The 19,426-nt window shown below is 44.1% G+C and overlaps 1 protein-coding gene across 1 annotated transcript in view; it reads right to left on the reverse strand.

Moving 5' to 3' along the window:
- The window catches only part of Pecr (peroxisomal trans-2-enoyl-CoA reductase), a 27,543-nt gene extending 8,153 nt beyond the window's left edge, over window positions 1-19,390 (reverse strand). The window contains exons 1-6 of the mRNA XM_021160374.2: window positions 19,162-19,390; window positions 12,526-12,659; window positions 11,397-11,562; window positions 7,874-7,955; window positions 3,564-3,660; window positions 556-666 (exon numbers count right to left, since the gene is read on the reverse strand). Coding sequence (XP_021016033.1) covers window positions 556-666; window positions 3,564-3,660; window positions 7,874-7,955; window positions 11,397-11,562; window positions 12,526-12,659; window positions 19,162-19,285 — 714 coding nt within the window. The 5' untranslated portion in view covers window positions 19,286-19,390. The remainder of the gene's footprint in view (window positions 1-555; window positions 667-3,563; window positions 3,661-7,873; window positions 7,956-11,396; window positions 11,563-12,525; window positions 12,660-19,161) is intronic.
- Between the last annotated feature and the right edge of the window lie 36 nt (window positions 19,391-19,426).

Raw genomic sequence — 19,426 nt, forward strand, 5'->3', positions numbered from 1 at the left:
TATTTCACAACAAATAAATATTTGGGGAGGTTGAGGCAGGAAGACCAGAGGTTCAAGGCCAACTTAACCTATATAATGAATTCTAGCCAGCCTGGGCTACATAAGAACCGCTCTCAAAAAGCAAGCAGAGGCCAGGGAAATGGCTCGGTCATAGAAACTTTCCCCATCCTACCACCGTTAGATCTAAGTTTACTCCTCAGTCATTTGAAAAGCTATTGGTTTTAACATACTTCATTCCTCTGTGGAACTTCACGAGTCTGTCATTATCTGGCTTGCTTGGGGCTGCTGGAACCAACACTGCATGTAATAAAACTGTAGCTGCAAAGACAACAAAAATGTGTCGTCTCTAACTTCATGGCCTTCATTCCTGAGGAGAATCTGCTGTCAGCAGTCAAAGCAACTAACTAGGTTATTTCCCAGAGTCCAAAGCGCAGGCGACATGGTTTGATGGCACTGAAATAAGCCTCTCTACTGGTCAGCCAGGCCACATGCCCAGGGTGCCAAATGTCACAAAGTTCTCAAGGTATTCTCATCTGTGCCACCCAGATACGTCACCTCCTCAGGAACTCCAAGGCGCTTAGCTGGGATACTGTCAAAGGCCATATGAAATATGGTTTGTCCCATTTCGCCATAGTTGTCAAAAGCAGTCTGGGAGTAAATGATCCCCTGTATAAGAAAACAAAGCAGGAAGGTGGGTAAATGGGGAGAATTAAATTGTCAAGACACCAAGGGTTGAGGATGCAGAGGGGAAGTAGAGCACTTGCCCAGTATGCTCAAGGCCTTGGGTACCATCTCTAGAACTCACACGACAGCAACAAGAAGGCATCAGGGGATATGCTGACTGAAGACAAAAGATGTGTGGCTTAACCTCAGCACAAACGTTTCTAATCAACTTTATTCAAAATTGTCAAAGGGGATCCAGCCAACCACTATCTAAAAGCAGACCATCTGAATGATCATTTTGGGGGGCTTCTCCCCTTTAAAAACCAGCTACGTCTTGGTCTTTTTCTTGAAGGACTTAGTTTCTGAGGAGTATGTTTATGTAAGCACTTCAGTGGGGCACCTAACCAGGAACAATGGGTCTGGGGAGTCTGGTTTCTCTTCCTCTGAGCATGCTTGCTTTACCAGAGATGTGAAAAAACAGGATTTTTCTTGGTTTTACATTTCAAGTGAAGTTTAAAAAACACACCCAAATCCAAGATATGTACCCTGATAGCTAATTTTAAAAATATATATTTGTTTTAAATTTTGAGTGTGTGTGTGGAGGGGGGTTGCATGGAAGTCATATGGAGGTCAAAGGTTGGCATCAGGTTTCTTCCTTTAATCATTTTCCACTTTACTGTTGAACCCAGAGCTCACTGATTGACTACGATAGCTGGCCTGAGCGCCCGATGGCTATGCTGGTTGGTTAGTGGGCTCCGTGGATATGCGCTACTCTCTCTCCCAACACTTCACCAGTGTTACAGATGTGTGCTCCCAAGCTCAAATGGAACTATTCTCTCTACTTTATCCACGGTCAGAAACCATCATAGGAAAAGTTACTCTGAGTTGATCTGTGTAGGAGGAGAAAGATGTATTCTACCTAATATATCTTGGAATAAATGCCAAGTACAAAATATCAGGTGGGTCAAGCTATGACTTATTTCACAACAAATAAATATTTGGGGAGGTTGAGGCAGGAAGACCAGAGGTTCAAGGCCAACTTAACCTATATAATGAATTCTAGCCAGCCTGGNCTACATAAGAACCGCTCTCAAAAAGCAAGCAGAGGCCAGGGAAATGGCTCGGTCATAGTTGAACTGCATGCTGTGAAATCATGAGAATCTGCATTCTGGCCTGCAGCATCCACAGCCAAGCCAAGCGGAGCAGCACGGTTGAGTAACCCTTCCACTAGGGAGGCTAGGGCAGCGGGGACAGGCAGGTCCCTGGGGTTTGCTGGCCAGGTAGCCTAGTCAAATTAGGGAGCTTTGGGGTCAACACAGAGACCCTGTCTCAAACGCTAAGGTAGAGATTGGCTGAAGAAGACATCTAGCATTGAACTCTGCCTTTTGCCTGTACGTGCACATGCATACACATGAACACATACACGCACCACTCCCATACAAAAAAGGATGGTTTTCCCTGAGACAAGGTCTCTGTAGCTCTGGCCATCCTGGAACTCACTCTGTAGGCCAGGCTGGCCTCGAACTCAGAGATTCACCTGCCTCTGCCTCCCAAGTGCAGGGATTAAAGGTGTGCACCACCACCACTGGGCTCAAAAAAAAAAAAAAAGATTTTTTTTGAGTAATACTGTAGCTACAGTTGTGATATTATAACACATAACTTCTACTTGGTCTTAAAACTGAGTTTCTTCCCATTGATATTCATTTTTTTTCCAAATAAGGGACTCACACTATAACAAGAAAATAACAAAATCATTTAGGAAAAAAGTTACTCTTCAAAGTAGTGCTTTTTTTGTGTGTACAAGTGTGAACTTTCCACACTTATGTTATATATGTCATGGTGAACATACATGTTACATGTGTGTGTGCACTTATGTATGTTCTCAACCAGGCAGGCACATGGAGATGCCAGACATCACTATCCGTGCCTTCTATGGTTCTTCATTTTGCCGTCTCCTTTTTTCCTGTTTGCTTGTTTTGAGACAGGGTTTCTCACTGGGCCTGGAACTCACTGCTTCACATAGGCTGGTCGGCCATCGTGGGAGCGGCCCAGGACTGGAGTTACAGGTGTGTGCTGCTGTGTCTCTCTGTGAATGTGAGTGTGGAGATCTGAACCCAGCCCTTCACACTCGCACAGACAGCGCTTTACCCACTGAGCTACCTTGCCAGTCCCCAAAGCAGTATTTCTTTTTAAGATTTATTTTTATTATTTTAACTCTGTGTGTGTGTTACAGGGGACGAGCACCCAGGTGCCCAGGGAGGCTAGAAGGTGTCAGAATTCCTGGAGATGGAGTTATAATATAGGCAGTTGTGAGATGCAATGTGGTATGGGAACTGAGCTCAGGTCTTCTGCAAAAGCAATAGGCACTCTTACCTGCTGAGCCACCTCTTCAGTTCCCTAGTATTTCGCAACCTTCATCACTGTGGGATGGAATTCCTCAATGCCTTTTATAATGCGGGTACTACAATTCATGATAGGAAGTACAGTTCTTGCATCACTACTGTTTGAATACACATAATTCTAATATATACCAAGAGTGTGCATCACTATCTCGTTACCAAATAACACTACTGCTATAACGAATGACTGCCTTTCTAGTTTCACCAATGTTAAAAGTCAACCATTTATAGTATATTTACATAGTATATTTACATAGTATATGTACACACACACACACACTATATATATAGTGTGTGTGTATACTTGCCATGTTTGGGGCTGGCGAGATGGATGAGCTGGAATATATATATATATATATATATATATATATATATATATATATATTGTGTGTGTGTGTGTGTGTGTATGTGTGTACATATATATGTGATACAATTATCCACAACACAATCTGAATCAGGAGCCCAGTTTGTCAGTAGACTTCACACATAGCAGTTACTTACAGGAGCGACACAGTTGATCCTCACTCCGCTGCTGGCCCACGCCAAAGCCATGGATTTTGTGAGGTTGTAAACACCTTCTCTTGCCGCTCCAGTGTGCCTGTAAAGACACAAACATTACTAGCATCAGTTTCTGTCAAACATTTTTCCCATCAACTAAGTTGACGAGCACTTCAATGACTTGAGAACTCCACGGGATTCTTTCTGTTATGAGTCTCTGTCACATTGAGTCTCTGTTTAAAGAGAGAGCTGGGTCCTTCTCTATCAAAGCCAGGCCACAGTTATCAAACACAATGCACTCTGCATAAGCTGTGTCTCTCAAAAGCCATGTGCCCGGGAGAATATGTTGATGAACCTTTTATTACAAAAGAGAACAACAGATTGTGGTTTGGTTTCTCTCTCTCTCTCCACACGTGTATGTATATGTGTCCACTCAAGCATGTACCACAAGGCATGTATGGAGGGTAGAGATCATCAAGTGAGCCATTTCTCTCCTTCCATCACGTGGGCTCAGGGGATGCTCAGGGGGTGGAATGCAGGACCTCAGTCTTAGTGGCAAGCTCCTTTACCAGCTCATCCATCTCGCCAGCCCCAAACATGGCAAGTATATGTTGATATTGTAAATACTTTTAATACTAGGGGCTATAAAAACCATATATTTGGCTACATGCATTATCAATGGAATTCCAAGTAAAAGGTTGGGCTATAGATATGGCCTACTGCAAAGTCTGACGACCTGATTTCAATCCCCAAGACCGCACTGTGGAAGAAGAGAAAACAACCCCAGCAAGTTGTCCTCTGACATCCATACTTGTGCTGTGGAGCATATATACCCCACATTAAAAAATAAACCACTAAATAAATATAATTTTTAAACATTTAGAAAGCTGGGCATGGTGCCGCATGCCTTTACTCTCAGCACATGGGAAGCAGAACAGCCTGGTCTACAGAGCACGTTCTAGTCAAACAGGGAGAGATGTCAAATATCTAAGCCAGGTAACCGTGGCTCAACAACGACGAAACCATGCACTTTTTAAAAAAGAAGGTAACGGGGCTGGAGAGATGGCTTAGGAGTTAAGAGCACTGACTGCTCTTCAAGAGGTCCTGAGTTCAATATCCAGCAACTACATAGTGGCTTACCACCATCTATAATGGGATCTAATGCCCTCTTTTGGTGTATCGGAAGACAGCTACAGTGTACTCATATACATACAGTAAATAAATAAATCTTTTTTAGAAAGTATATAAAAAAAGAAGGTAATGTGATTCGGAATTTCTATGTGCAGCATAATAATATCCCCAGCTGCCATATGGTTTAATGTGGAAAAATCCATTCATGAGCATCTGAAAACAGCAGGGAAAGACAGACTAGGTAGTAAGGAAAGAAGGATTTCCTTCAACGTTTAGCTCTGCATGTTTGCTGATCAATTCTTTCCTAGTTCATTTGAAGACTCCCCTTCCCCTCTGTTCCGACAACATACATCCCACTGGGTAAAGAACTTGGGATGGCTCAGCAGTTAAAAGCTAGTCTATAACAGTTAATTTAGATTGTCAGCTTGATTTGATTCATTAGGAATTAGTAAGAGCTCTCTCTCTCTCTAAACAGGGTGAAGCTACCAACTTTATGAACGTCCATTAGGCAATCGCACAGAGATGGAGAGTGTTCGTTTTTACTGGGGTTTGGGTCGGAGGAGGGGGACTGCACGCTGCTGAGAGAGCTTCTTAGGGAAATGACAGAATAGTCAGAAATTGGACAGTGGTGATAGTTGGTGACTTTGAATATGCCAAAAATCAGTAAGTTGTATTCTTCTAAGGGATAAATTTGGGGCTGAGGTCATAGTGTACTGGCAGAGTATGTGGCCAGCATGCACAAGGTTTTGGGTTTGATCGCTAGCAACACACACACACACACACAGTGAATTTCATGTTAATAATGCTATTACTCAAACACAAAAAAGGTCATCAGTATGAGTACCTAGCCTCCCACGCCGGAAGACCCTCTAAAGGGAGCGGGAGCATGAAGGAAAGCTGTATAAATTATGTAGCCAGAGAATCTGAGAGTCTTCGTACTAAGTGGCTAGTATACCTGATCGCTTCACATAGGTTTGTTCATAACCTGATCCTTACCTTATCTGGAGCATATTATTGGATAACTAATTAAAATATCCTAGAAAAAATACATTAAAAAAAAAAACGTTCTCAGCAATCTGAAAAAACCCAGAAGCATACAAGACTAGCCCGTGCATACAAGCAGGCGTGTGGAACCCCTGAAAAAGTGTCAAATGTGCAACTGACATTAAAAACTGGCAGTAAAACATCACGGCACATGGTACCCAGGTCACACAGCCTCTGTAAGTTCTAGCTTGGTCTCCCCAGATTTCATTCTCATGGTGTGTTAGCTTGCTGTCAGGGTAAGGTGGGACAGTCTCAGGCGCTCAGGCCCTTAGCCACAGCAGCTCTGCTCCCTACTCCAAGGCCCAGCACAAAGGAGTTTCAATGTAACCCTTCCTTCATGACCTCCACGTGGGCATCTCCCAGTGCCTGCATGAAGAGCTGTACTCTGCCGTCTGTACCACACGTGCTGTGAGTGCCACAGGACTGTGTAGAGCTTAGCAAGAGGTGGAGAGTGCCATATTTCTTAAGGCATACCTCTTGAGTGTGTCTGTGAAGATGTTTTCTGAGAGAATTCACTAGGGTTCACTGTGAGAAGGGGAGGGAGGTGGGGAGACCTGCCTTGAAGGTGGGCAGTGTCATCCCAAGAGGTAAGGATAAGGACAAAGGAGAAACTGGCTGAGTACCAGCATCTTCTGGTCTCTGCTTCCTGGCTCACTGTGATGGATGCAAGTCCACTGAAAACAGGAGCCCAAACAAACCCTTCCCCCACTAAGCCTTCTCTGCCAGGAATTGTGGATAGAGAGACAAAGAGTAACTGATACTCTCCACAACTGAAGGGATCCTAGATAATACATGAAGCTAGTATGTTATTAAAATTTCCATAGAGGAAGTCAACTTGCTAGAACTACAATTCCTTAGGAATTGTGTGTGTGTTTCAGAAACTCAGAGTTTCTGATATCTAAATGAGTCCAGATCTATTTAATTTTCATAATTTAACAAAGAAGCTATTTCCCACAGTGACAGCTAGATTTGTAATATCTCAATTACTTGGCAGAAAAGGTAACAGGACCTCCAGGTAATACGAATTTCAGATAAATGACAAAAGTATAGACCTCCAGGAGACCTCAAGCCCACTGCTGGTGACACACCATCTCCCAAGGCCACGCCCACTCCAAAGAGGCCACACCTCTGAATTCTTCTCAAATGGTTCCACTAACTGGGACGAAGCATGCAAACATACGTGTCTGTGGGAGCCATTCTCATTCAAACCACTGTATTCGGCAACCTCCATCTGCATGGGCGCTATTAGCAACTAGGGAGAAGGCTCAGTAGGTGCAGTGCTTGCTGCAGGAGCTTGAGGATGTGAGCTTGGATGCTCACACTTACACAGAAGTCATGTATGGGAGTGCATGCTTGTAATCCCAACAAGGGGGAGACAGAGACGGGAGGCTCCCTGGGATCCACTGGCCAGCCATTCCAGCCAAATCAGAAAGCCATGGTTCAGTGAGTAACTCTTGTCTCAAAGAAATATGGTGGAGAGGGATTGGTGAAGACACCTGGTGTTGACCTCTGGCCTCTAACATACACAATTTGTTTTTAAAGTTCAAATAAAAGGCAATGGGGTGGGGGATGAATATGATCAAAATATACAGTGTCTTAGTTAGGGAGTCATTGCTTTGAACAGACACCATGACCAAGGCAACTCATATAAGGACAACATTTACTTGCGGCTGGCTTACAGGTTCAGAGGTTCAGTCCATTATCATCATGACAGGAAGTGTGACAGCATCCGGGCAGACATGGTGCTGAGAGTTCTACATCTTGACCTATAGATCAAGTCTCTCTCTTCTGCACTAGGCAGAGCTTGAGCATAGGACTGCAAAGCTCAACCCCCACCCCCACCCCCTACCCCTGCAGGGATGAATTTACTCCAGCAAGGCCACACCTAGTCTATAAAGAACACACCTCCTAAAAGTGGCACTTCCTGTGGGCCAAGCATCCAAACGCATGAGTCTATGGGTGCCAAACCCATTCAAACCACCACACACACTGTATGAAAATTTACAAGAATTAATAAGATCATTACTTAGAAAGGAAATTATTAGGGTTATAATTTATTAAAGGGGTGAATCATTGATTTAGCCCGCCCCCAATTCAGAGAACAAAATCCAAAGACACAGGAAAAAATATATACTTACGCGGCTCCTGGAAACCCATTATTAAGAAGGACAATGATATTGACAATCGACCCTCCGTGCTCTTTCATCCAGGAATTGTAAACTGCAGAACACACACACAGACAGCAACCATGTTAAACAGCATCTTCCTTTGTTATCTCCTGCGCCAACATACATTGATGTCTTCTATTTTAAATTAGTTTTTGTCACTGAGCTGAGGTCTCACGTAGCCCAGGATGATCCTGACTGCTGTATAGCAAGAATTTAATAAGCCGTAAGGTAAAGCTGAAAATGGTCAGTGAGAGCTTCAAAATAAGCTTGAAAAAAAAATCTTCGCTAAACTAATAATCTATATGTAAATTACTGGAACAGTGACTCAATTAAGATGGCAACAGCCATAAAGTATCTACTATAACCTGAATTTAAAAAGAAAAATTTTGAGACAAGGTCTTTGTTTTGTTTTGTTTTTTATGCATCCCAGGATAACCTAGAATTCCCTAGGTAGGTGAGGATGACCCTCAACTGCTATTGTTCCTGGCTCTACCATCCAAGTGATGTGGTCACAGTTGTCCACTGTCATGTCTGACTTACAGAGCGGCAAGGATAGAACCTAGGACCTCTTGTGTGATACATAAGCACTCTACCAACTGAGCTACATCTCCATCCCTAAGGTAAATTTCAAAATGTGAGGTTTATAGATAAAAAACACAAAACTTGAACCAAATGATTTAAAACAAAGCCCATCAATTAAAGACATGGGGTAGTCGGATGTTGGTAGTGAGCATTTCTAATCCTAGCACTCAGGAAAGAGAAAAAGAACCATGAAGTTGGGTGGGAAGGGAGGTGGGGAGGAGCTGGGGGTGGGGGGAGGAAATAACATGGCTGACTTATACTGTACAAAAAAAAGTTTTAAAAATAGTTAAGAGGCAGGCGGTGGTGGCCTATGCCTTTAATCCCAGCACTCAGGCAGCAGAGGCAAGCAGATTTTGAGTTTGAGACCAACCTGGTCTACAGAGTGAGTTCCAGGACAGCCAGGGCTACACAGACAAACCCTGTGTCAAAAAAAAAAAAAAATCAGCCGGGCGTGGTGGCGCACGCCTTTAATCCCAGCACTCGGGAGGCAGAGGCAGGTGGATTTCTGAGTTCGAGGCCAGCCTGGTCTACAAAGTGAGTTCCAGGACAGCCGGGGCTACACAGAGAAACCCTGTCTCGAAAAACCAAAAAAAAAAAAAAAAAAAAAAAAAATCCCCCCAAACAAACAAATAAATGAATAATGTATGGAGAGAGAGGAGAGGGTGGAAGAAGAGGAAGAAGAAGAAGAGGAAGAAGAGGAAGAGGAAAAGGGAGGTGGAGGAGGAGGTGGAGGAGGAGGAGGAGGGAAGGAAGGAAAGGAAGGGAAGGGAGAAAAGAAAGGAAAAGAAAACACCAAATTAGGAGACAGATACAGAGGAGTGGAGGGAGAGGGCTGTGGAGGAAATGAAGGAGAGGGTGAGGGGTAGGCACTATCAAAACTGCATACACGTACGAAATTCTCAAAGAATAAATGATTTTAAATAGAATATGTGGTCATAAATTGTCCAGAAAAGTCTGAAACTGGAAACAGTCGTTGTCACATCAAGTATTAAAAACTACATGAAGGGGGAGAGGGGATGGGATAGGGGGTTTTTGGAGGGGAAACCAGGAAAGGGGTTTAACATTTGAAATGTAAATAAAGAAAATATATAGTAAAAAAAATCTCTCTTAAAAAAAAAAAACTACAGGAAGCCACTGGATTTTAGCATAAAGAAGATACTAAGTCTGTTTGAGTTACTCTAAACAAACTCTGCCTCTGGCTAAATGCCATGTCTTAACTCTGGTGGCTTCGTGACTTCCAAAACCCTGATGCTTTTCCAGGCTCAGATACGGGCATTTCTTCAAAGTCTTTGAAATAACAAAGACCATAGAGAGCAAATGGAGAGGGAAGAAAGATGTACAAGGAGGACGGCTGGCAGAAACAACTTGGGAAGGCTACACGCATCCATCTGTCAGTGTGCGGAGACACGGGAACTGTAAAGTCAAGCGACTGGGAACAAGCAAGCAAGAGTTGGGTTTTCAGAGTACAAATGAAGCCGATCTTAAGTGGTTAAGTCTTCTTTTTTTCTTTCTAGTTGAGTTCAGTCCTAAAGGGGATCAATTTGAGTTTTTTTCCTTTCTTCTTTCTTGTAAGGTCCACACCCCTAGGATCATTTGGTGAACGCACTGGGCTAGTCATTTGAAGATTCCCTTCTCTGTAGTTATCCCATCGTGTGAACAAGCATTTACATTTAATTGTACAGTGTTTCTCTGTATAGCCCTGGCTGTCCTGGAACTTAATCTGTAGAAGAGGCTGGCCTTGTACTCAGAGATCTGCCTGCCTCTAGGATCGAAGTGCTGGGATAAAAGGAATGAGCTACCACCACCCAGCTGTACATGTGGTTTTTAAGGATTGTCTTTTTTTTCAGCTTCATTTAGACAATTATCTAACCTATTCACAGAATCTTAATAAGTGATGAAATTTAGTGAGAATCAACAAAAATAAAAAACCTTCGGGCCGGGCATGATGTGAGGGTGAAACTCTGTGAGTTCGAGGCCAGCCTGGTCTACAGAGCAAGTTCCAGGACAGCCAGGGCTACACAGAGAAACCCTGTCTCGAAAAACCAACAAAGCAAAAACAAAACAAAACAAAACATTCTGTCCTCCACCCCCCACCCCCAACAGACAAAAACAAAAGAGCAAAAACACACCTGCAGTACAGTGTTCCAGCTAGATAGAAAGTATACATTCCCAAAAGGTAAGGTTCTTCTTGGAAAAATTTAATCTAAATTTAATCTTTAACAGGACAAGAGACATTTTGTAAATTAATGTCAGTCTGTCTTAACATTGATTTCTTACAGAAATAACATTAACTCTTAAAAAAATGAAAAAAAAAAAACAAAACAAAAAACCATGAATCTCTGACAAAGATTCAGATCAAATGGAGGAAGCACAGGCTGGGGGTGTGGCTCAGTGGTTAAGCACCAACCGCTCTCGCAGAGGTTCCAGGTTCTGTCCCAAGCATTCACAGGGTGGCTCACGTCTACCCTAAAGTGCAGTTGCAGGGATCTGACACCTAACCTCCCCTCTTCAGGCGACTGTGCATCATGGTGCACATGCATATACTCAGGCATGTACATATGACTAAAATAAAAAGAAATAAACCTCTAAAGGAACATAGTCAGCTGGGCGGCGGCAGTGGCGCAGGCCCTTGATCCTAGCTCTTGGGAGTCAGAGGCAGGTAGAGTTCTGATTTCCAGGTCACCCCGGTCTACAGCGTGAGTTCCAGTTCAGCCACTGTTACACAGAGAAACCCTGTCTCAGAAAGAGAGAGAGAGAGAGAGAGAGAGAGAGAGAGAATACAAGTACAAGATATGAATTTTGTTAAGATACCACAGAACCGTTACTGAAATGGGCTTGAGTCCCTAGCAGCTCCTCTTCCCTGTGGTCTCTTACTGAAGCCATGCTGGGGTTTTGTGCTGTTGACACTTGCCTGCTTTGCACATGTAGAAGGTGCCTGTCAGGTTGGTTTCTATCACAGCATGCCATCCCTTCGCAGTGATGTCTTCCACAGGAGCCATGAACTGGCCTCCGCCGTTGTTGACCAAGAAGTTGATCTTACCATACTTAGCCAAGGTAGATTTGACCAAATTATTCACCTAGAGAAACATGGAAAGGGAAAGTTTAACAGCTAACCTGCGACATGGCCCAGGTTTAGAAATATAATGCAGTCTGTAGACTCCTATATAATGCATATTCATTCTAAATACTACAGTCCAAACACATAAAGCCACCACTGAATAAACCCCCAAATCCCACAGTGTGAATTTACCACTGTACCACACTCCTAAATGAAAAGCCGAAATTCTAATTTGGATGGCAAGACACCCTGGAGAGTATAGATAATCCCTAAGTACAAGAAGCCTCAGTAGCATTAGTTTCTTAAATACCGACCTTAAACAAAAATGATGAAAACCAGGCCAAAATGAACACTAAGAAATGCCTTAAAGCGTTTATCAAACTGGGGTCACAACCTCTTGGGGATGGGGGATCCAACAACCCTTTCACAGGGTCCCATATCAGATATCCTGCATACCAGATATTCACATTATGACTGATAGCTGTAGCAAAATTACAGTTATGGAGTAGCAATGAAAATAATTTTATAGTTGGGGGTCACCATAACATGAGGAACAGTACTAAGGAGTTGCAGGATTACAAGGTTGAAAACTACAGCTTTAAAGGGTTTCTAGCTGAGAGTACATATCCCCCCCCACCCCCCCCACCCCACCCCACCCCCGCCCAGGGTTTCTCTGTGTAGCCCTGGCTGTCCCGGAACTCCCTCTGCAGACCAGGCTGGCCTCCAACTCAGAAATCCACCTGCCTCTGCCTCCCAAGTGCTGGGATTAAAGGCGTGCGCCACCAATGTTCGAGAGTACATTCTTGCTTAGTTCACCACTCCTCCTTCAGAGGTCACCAGCTCAGTAAGTCAGGAGCACAGGCATTGCTCCTTACAGGCTCTGCCTTCTAGTGTGCCTCATCACCTTGGAGTACAGCAGGGGCCAGGAACCACTTCTGCAAAGAACACTGGGTAAGTAGGCCGTGCCGACATGTTGTCTTACCTCTTCTTCTTTCCTGATGTTGCATTGTATGGCGGTGACTTCAGCGGAGTTGGAGGGAGGCAGAGAGGCTCTCAGTTCATTCTCAGCAGCCGTTAGTCTGTCCAGCTTCCGGGATGCAATGACCACGTTACACCCTAAGATGAAAAGAGCCAGAGGGAAAAAGTAAGCAAGCTTCCAAGAGCTGTCCAGATTAAGGGGCTGGGTGGTTAAGAGCACTGACTGCTCTTCCAAAGGACCCAGGTTCAATCCCCAGCATCCGCATGACAGCTCATAACTCTCTGTAATTCTAGTTCCAGGGCATCTGACACCCCCCCTTCTGGTCTCCACAGGCACCAAGCACATATGTGAGAAGCAGACCTGTAGGTAAAATACACATAAAATATACAAATATACAAAATATACAAAATAAAATATACAAAAATAAATAAAAAGCTGTCCAAACTACAGAAAATCTTTCGTGTATTCTGTAAAAGGCGAGTGTGGAAGAGTGTTAGGCTGGTTTTGGTTGAAGATATGTTGAAACAATAGGAACTGAAATGACTAAGAAGCTAGACAACGCACACACACTTTCACACACACATGGGGTGGGAAGGGACAACTGTTTTGAAATACTGAATATCAAGTGCCATGGAACGAAAAATAAGTAGCCACCTCCGAGAGCATGCTAGTCCAAGAAGGGGTCTATGAATAAACCATATTATTGTGAGACAAGGAGTTAGACAGACAGATAGGAGAGGCACCAAGACTAGGCAATAATGGTGGTGAACTTGGGCTGGCTTCTTCCTAACCCCCCCCCCCCCGACTTGAGACAACAGTCTGGCAGCTTAAAATTATGGCCTTGTGGGCCTTTTCTCCTGCCCAAAGGGCCTGGCTGATGGATTGCCTCAACAAGTTCAGGTAGGATCAGGGCAAATTACTCAATAGTTGTGGGCCAATCAGCCATCTTCTAATTTAGGGGCGGAAAACTCTCCAGAGACGTAAAAACCCTCCGTTCTCAAGAAGAACCTGGCATTTTTGGCTCCCCGCTCTTCAGCTTGGCAGAGCGCAGATCTGTGCATGGGCGGACAGGAATAGACTGGGAAAGAACCCTTCACAACGAGCCAGGGAAGGAACCCAGAATTCAGCACCAGGAGTAGGCAATCTGTTGACCACCAAATAAATCAATAATAAAAAATAAAATAAGGGCTGGTGAGATGGCTCAGTGGGTAAGAGCACCCGACTGCTCTTCCGAAGGTCCAGAGTTCAAATCCCAGCAACCACATGGTGGCTCACAACCATCCGTAACGAGATCTGGTGCCCTCTTCTGGAGTGTCTGAAGACAGCTACAGTGTACTTACATATAATAAATAAATAAATCTTTAAAAATAAAATAAAATAAAATAAAAAAATCTTTCACTAGGTGCAGCGTAGCTTTGGCGGTGAAGCGGCATTAGCCAGAGATGAAAGGCTCCCAGGCCTCACTCTTAATTTCAAGACACTCTTTGGAAGTATCAAACTATGTTTAAAGTAACCGAGCTGCATCCCAGTGTGGCCCAAAGGTGGGGAGGGAGAGCTGATTTATAAGACTATAAATATAACAAGGCTCAACTCGGTCGGCAACCAGCGAAATCAACCCTGGACCTGCACAGCAGCAAGAAGGTAATAACCCACACCAAGAGATGCCAACTACTAGAAACCCAGACGGGGCTGGGGAAATAGCGCAAGGGTTGGACAGGCACTGTTTCCACCGCTCTTTCCCACCCTGAGGCAACGGTTACAACCAAGGACTCACTCACCCGACCTGTGCTTGCCCTACCCAGATTAGCACAAGGCTGGGAAGGACCAGCATCCTTTTCTCAAGGATCGAAGAGGTGCTCATGAGGCCCTGCCCCTTCCTGCGGGGCTATGGGACGTCAATGGTTGCCGAGAGTAATTTTCTTCAGTGCTAATACCCACTGGTATGTTGCTCATGCATTAAAAAACAAAAAAAAAAAAAAACAAAGCAAACACCCCATCCAATCCACACTCATGAAGCAACCAACCACAGTTAAACAGTAGGTCTCTCACATCAGAAAACATCAAAATCCGGATGAAACTAGTTCCAAAGACAGGCGGGGACGAGAGACAACAGCAGGGGGTTAGAAGCCACTAAAATTCATTACATACCTGTATAGAACTATCAAAGACTGAAAAATCAGAACTGGAAATGATAATTTTGTGACTATACAAACTGTTTCTTCTTTCTCTTCACACTGACTTTAAAAAAAAAAAAGGATCATTTGAAGGACAAGAATTAACAGTGTGTACTGGGATTTAAAGTATATGTAGAGGGCTGGAGAGATGACTCAGCGGTTAAGAACACTGAGTCATCTTAATCGAGTTCTTAACCAGAGGTTTTGAGTTCAATTCCCAGTAACTACATGGTGGCTCACAACCACCTGTAATGGGATCTGTGCCCTCTTCTTGTGTTTCTGAAGACAGCTACAGGGTACTCATATAAATAAATTTTAATGTATATGCATGTGTGTGTGTGTGTGTATATATATATCAGCCAGGCAGTGGTAGCACGCACACACCTTTAATCTCAGTACTCTGGGAGGCAGAGGCGGGCAGATTTCTGAGTTTGAGGCCAGCATGGTCTACAGAGTGAGTTCTACAGAGTGAGTTCCGGTATAGCCATCGATATACAGAGAAACTCTTATGTGCGGAGCGGGTAGGTCTTTTAGTAATTGATTCTTGCCCATCTGTTGTTCAGCTCAAACACTGACAGTACAGATCATAGCTGTGTCATTTCCTCAACTCCCCATGATAAACTGTGTGACATGTTGCAAAAGTGATTGATCAAACAAGATTGGCCAATGCGATAGAAGCAAAAAAAGGAATTAAAAACTGCTAACAACGGAAGCCTGGGGAGTTACAGAGGGATGAGCTGATGCAGGCATGCTAACACACTGGAGAGAGTTACAGGCACCGTAGCCAGAAGGCACTACTAAGTGCAGACTTCTCGATATAAACAGGGAAAATGGTAAAGCTGAAGGTTGGAGATGTTTAAGAAGTGATAATCACAACAAGCTTCACATTACAGAAATTCTTGGGGCCATGTCTTCTTTTCCCTTTGAGACAAGGTCTCACTATGTGGCTTTGAATAGTCTGAAAATCACAGAGACCCACCTGCCTCTGCCTCCCGAGTACTGGGATTAAATCAAAGAGCCACTACATCTGGTTTTATTTTACATTTAACTGACAAATAATTGTACATCCACTGAGTATATTTTTGATATTTTTATATACCATGTAATGATTAAACAGACTAATGAACACATCTCCTTTCATACTTAACCATTCCTCGGTGGTAATGATAGGTAAAGCATCCTTAAACCAGGCCTAGTGTTCTAGCTTATAATCTGAGCTACTCAGGTGGCTAAGGCAGGAGAATCACCAATTCAAGGGCTGCCTGGGCTACAGAGTGAGAAGGCCAGACTCCAAATAAAAAGGTTTTGTTATTGTTGTTTTGTTTTTAAAGAGAGGCCTGGGGATGTATCGAGGTGGTAAAAAACTTGCTGATCATGCACAAAGCTCTGGGTTCAGTTCTCAGTACAGATAATTTAATTGTCAGTTAAATGTAAAGACCAGATGTAGTGACTCTTTAATTTAATCCCACTACTCAGGAGGCAGAGGCAGGTGAATCTCTGTGACTTTCAGACTAGCCAAAGCTATAAAGGAAAAGAAGAAACCAACCAAACAAAACCAACCAAACAAAAAAGTCTTCTAGCAATTTTGAAACATAAACTATATTACTTCCTTTTATTACATTTGTTCAATGTGTGTGTGTGTGTGTGTGTGTGTCACAGCACCCATGTGGAGGTCAGAGCTTCCAGGAGTCTGCCCTCTCCACCATATAGGTCCCAGGAATTCTTGCCCTTACTCTCGGCAGCAGGTGCCTCCGTACAACAGTCTTAGTAACTGTGCATTTAATCAGCACTGTGGGCAACAGACAGCCAGACATTATCCTTTCTAATTGAAACTTTGTACCCTTCAACTCCTGCTTGCATTTATTCGGGGAAACTCGTACAATCTATTCTGGGCACGTTCACCCCATCCCCAACCCCCTCCAGATGACACTTGGCACCTTCCGACCAACCCCTTCCTACTCACACTAGCCTAGTGTGGTTTTAGCACAGCCTCCCTCCACCCCAATACATGTCTGTAACTAGAAATAAAAGAGTTTTCAACAACAACAAAGGTAAGGAGACATTTGTAATCCCCCCCCCCCTTGCAGATGACCAGTTTGTTTTGCATAGCATTAGCTCACTGTCACTGCTAGGTCTCCTCTATGCTGTGCTGTGCTGTGCCGTGCCAGGGACTACCTGTAACAGTTGTTAAGACGTTCTGATAGCCTATATATCTGAGGAAGGCAGACCAGCTAACACATTACTAAAGAATTTATCTATGTGTATGTGTGTGGGCCCTGGTGCTTGTACAGAGGTTGGGTAACTCTTGGAACTCAGTACCCTCCACCCCCCATTCCTGTTCTGAGGATTGAACTTAGGTCATCAGGCTTGGCCGCAGGCACCTTCATCCACTAAGCCTTCCTGCCAGCTCTCGGCTAATGCTTTATAATAGTCTATTGTCCAATTTGGGTTTACATAACAACTTTCAGAAAACAGCCATTAATTCTGGCATTAGAAAAAAACAACAACAACAAAGATTGAAAAAACCACAGTAGAGAGTACTTCACATCCTTGGTGCTGGAGAGAGAGCTCGGAGCTTAAGAGAGCTGGTACTTCTCTTGCAGAGGGCATGAGTTTGGCTCTCACCACGCATACTGGGTGGCTCACACTCCAGTTCCAGGGGATCTGCCACTTCCAGCCTTCATGGGCACCTGTACTCCCATGCACAGGCCCTCCTCTGCCTCCCAATACACATATATAATTAAAAATACAACAAACCTTTAAAAAGAACTTTTTTTTCATATTCTCTCATGGAAGGCAATCCAATTATAAATACAGCAGTACAACGTTCACTTCTCTTTTAGGTGTAGGAAATATTTCCCTAGGGACATACCCCATGACTCTCACAGCATATCCAGGGCTGAGTGGCCTTATATTTCAGTCATGCCACAATACTCTGTTGGTCGACCCCAGAACTGGTGTAGTGTCTGCCCAATGCAAGCTTACTCAAAAAGAGGTTCAACAACTAGCAATCCACAGAAGGGGAACCAAGGTTCTGCAAATTTGCTGACAGAGGCCAAGATCCTGACCTTTGTACTAAACAGGTACCGATTGATTTTTTTTTTTTTTTTTTTTAAATAATTCTTCCTCCCAGGGGAAGTTTTGTGGTGGAAGACAGGCTGGAAGTAATGGTAAAGTGCAAACTGCAATACTATTTTGTTTTCTTTTTTTTTTTTTTTTTTTTTTGGTTTTTCGAGACAGGGTTTCTCTGTGTAGCCCTGGCTGTCCTGGCACTCACTTTGTAGACCAGGCTGGCCTCGAAGTCAGAAATCCGCCTGCCTCTGCCTCCCGAGTGCTGGGATTAAAGGCGTGCGCCACCACGCCCGGCTTATTTTGTTTTCTTTTGCAGTGTACTGCTGATAAGATAAAGTCCATCATTTCTCCATGTATTTATTTCCTATGTTAGCTCAGCATGGAATGTCTGGGCCAAATCATTTCTCATTTGTTCCACTTGATGTCAGATTTTTAAAAATCTTGTCAGGGCTGGAGAGACGGCTCAGCAGTTAAGAGATCTGTCTGTTCTTGCAGAGGTCCTGAGTTCAATTCCCAGCAACCATATGGTAGCTCACAACCATCTGTAATGAGATCCGATACTGTCTTCTGGTGTGTCTGAAGACAGCTACAGTGTACTCATATACATAAAATAAATTTTTAAAAACCTACTTGTCAAAGCTCTTTGCACAATACAAGCGTCGTGTTGGAAATACTTTTCAAACATACCTTTAAACTTTGCACTCTTCCTTCCTACCCACATCTTCGAGGCTGGGTTTCTTTGTGAAACCTCGACTGACTTGGACCTCAATCTGTAGAACAGGCTAGCCTCAAACTCACTCAGATCCACCTGTCTCTGCCTCTTGAGTGCTGGAATTAAAGTCATATGTCACCACCACCTGGGAACAGTTTGCTTTGGGTTAAGAGTAAACCCAAAAGCCGAGCGTGGTGGCGCACGCCTTTAATCCCAGCACTCGGGAGGCAGAGGCAGGCGGAATTTTGAGTTTCGAGGCCAGCCTGGTCTACAGAGTGAGTTCCAGGACAGCCAGGGCTATACAGAGAAACCCTGTCTAGAAAAAAACAAAACAACAAAACAAAAAGAGTAAACCCAAAGAAGATGTACATTCTCACATATTTAAATATTAAATGTAACTATTTTCTTCTTGATGGCTTCCTTCCTTGTGCGTGTGTTTACGTGATCATTCTAAGTTTAATAGCTTTTCCTTTTTCTTGCTTTCTGATCAGAGCCTCTCAACATTTCTCGGCTATTCGGAATAAAACCTGTTATTTCGTTTTCCCTCATTGCTCAGCTCTGCAGACCGGAGCTTTGCAACCTCTTTCCGGTCTGCCAGCACTCCCCTCTGTCTCTGAACCCAGTTTACCCGAGCTAGACCTCTGCGGACACTAGCCCAGCCCCAGAGGCCTGCTCACGTACCCAGGTGCAGGAGCTCCCGGGAGATGGCTTTTCCAATGCCTGTGCCCCCGCCGGTGACCACGGCTACTTGGTTCTTCAGCAACCCGGCCGCTAGGTAGCTCTGGCCAGTCTTCCAAGAGCCCATGGTCACAAAGCGTCTGTGCCTGAGTTCTTGCTAAAGCTAGACCATGGGGTCCTCAGAAGTAGCTCTATTAGTAGCAGCCCGCGGCCACGTGACCGGACAGACCCCGCCCCTAAGCCAGCGTAGTCCCGCCTTAGGCCCCGC

The sequence above is a fragment of the Mus caroli genome, chromosome 1 (genome assembly GCF_900094665.2).
Source record: "Mus caroli chromosome 1, CAROLI_EIJ_v1.1, whole genome shotgun sequence".
NCBI classification, from domain to species: Eukaryota; Metazoa; Chordata; class Mammalia; order Rodentia; family Muridae; genus Mus; species Mus caroli.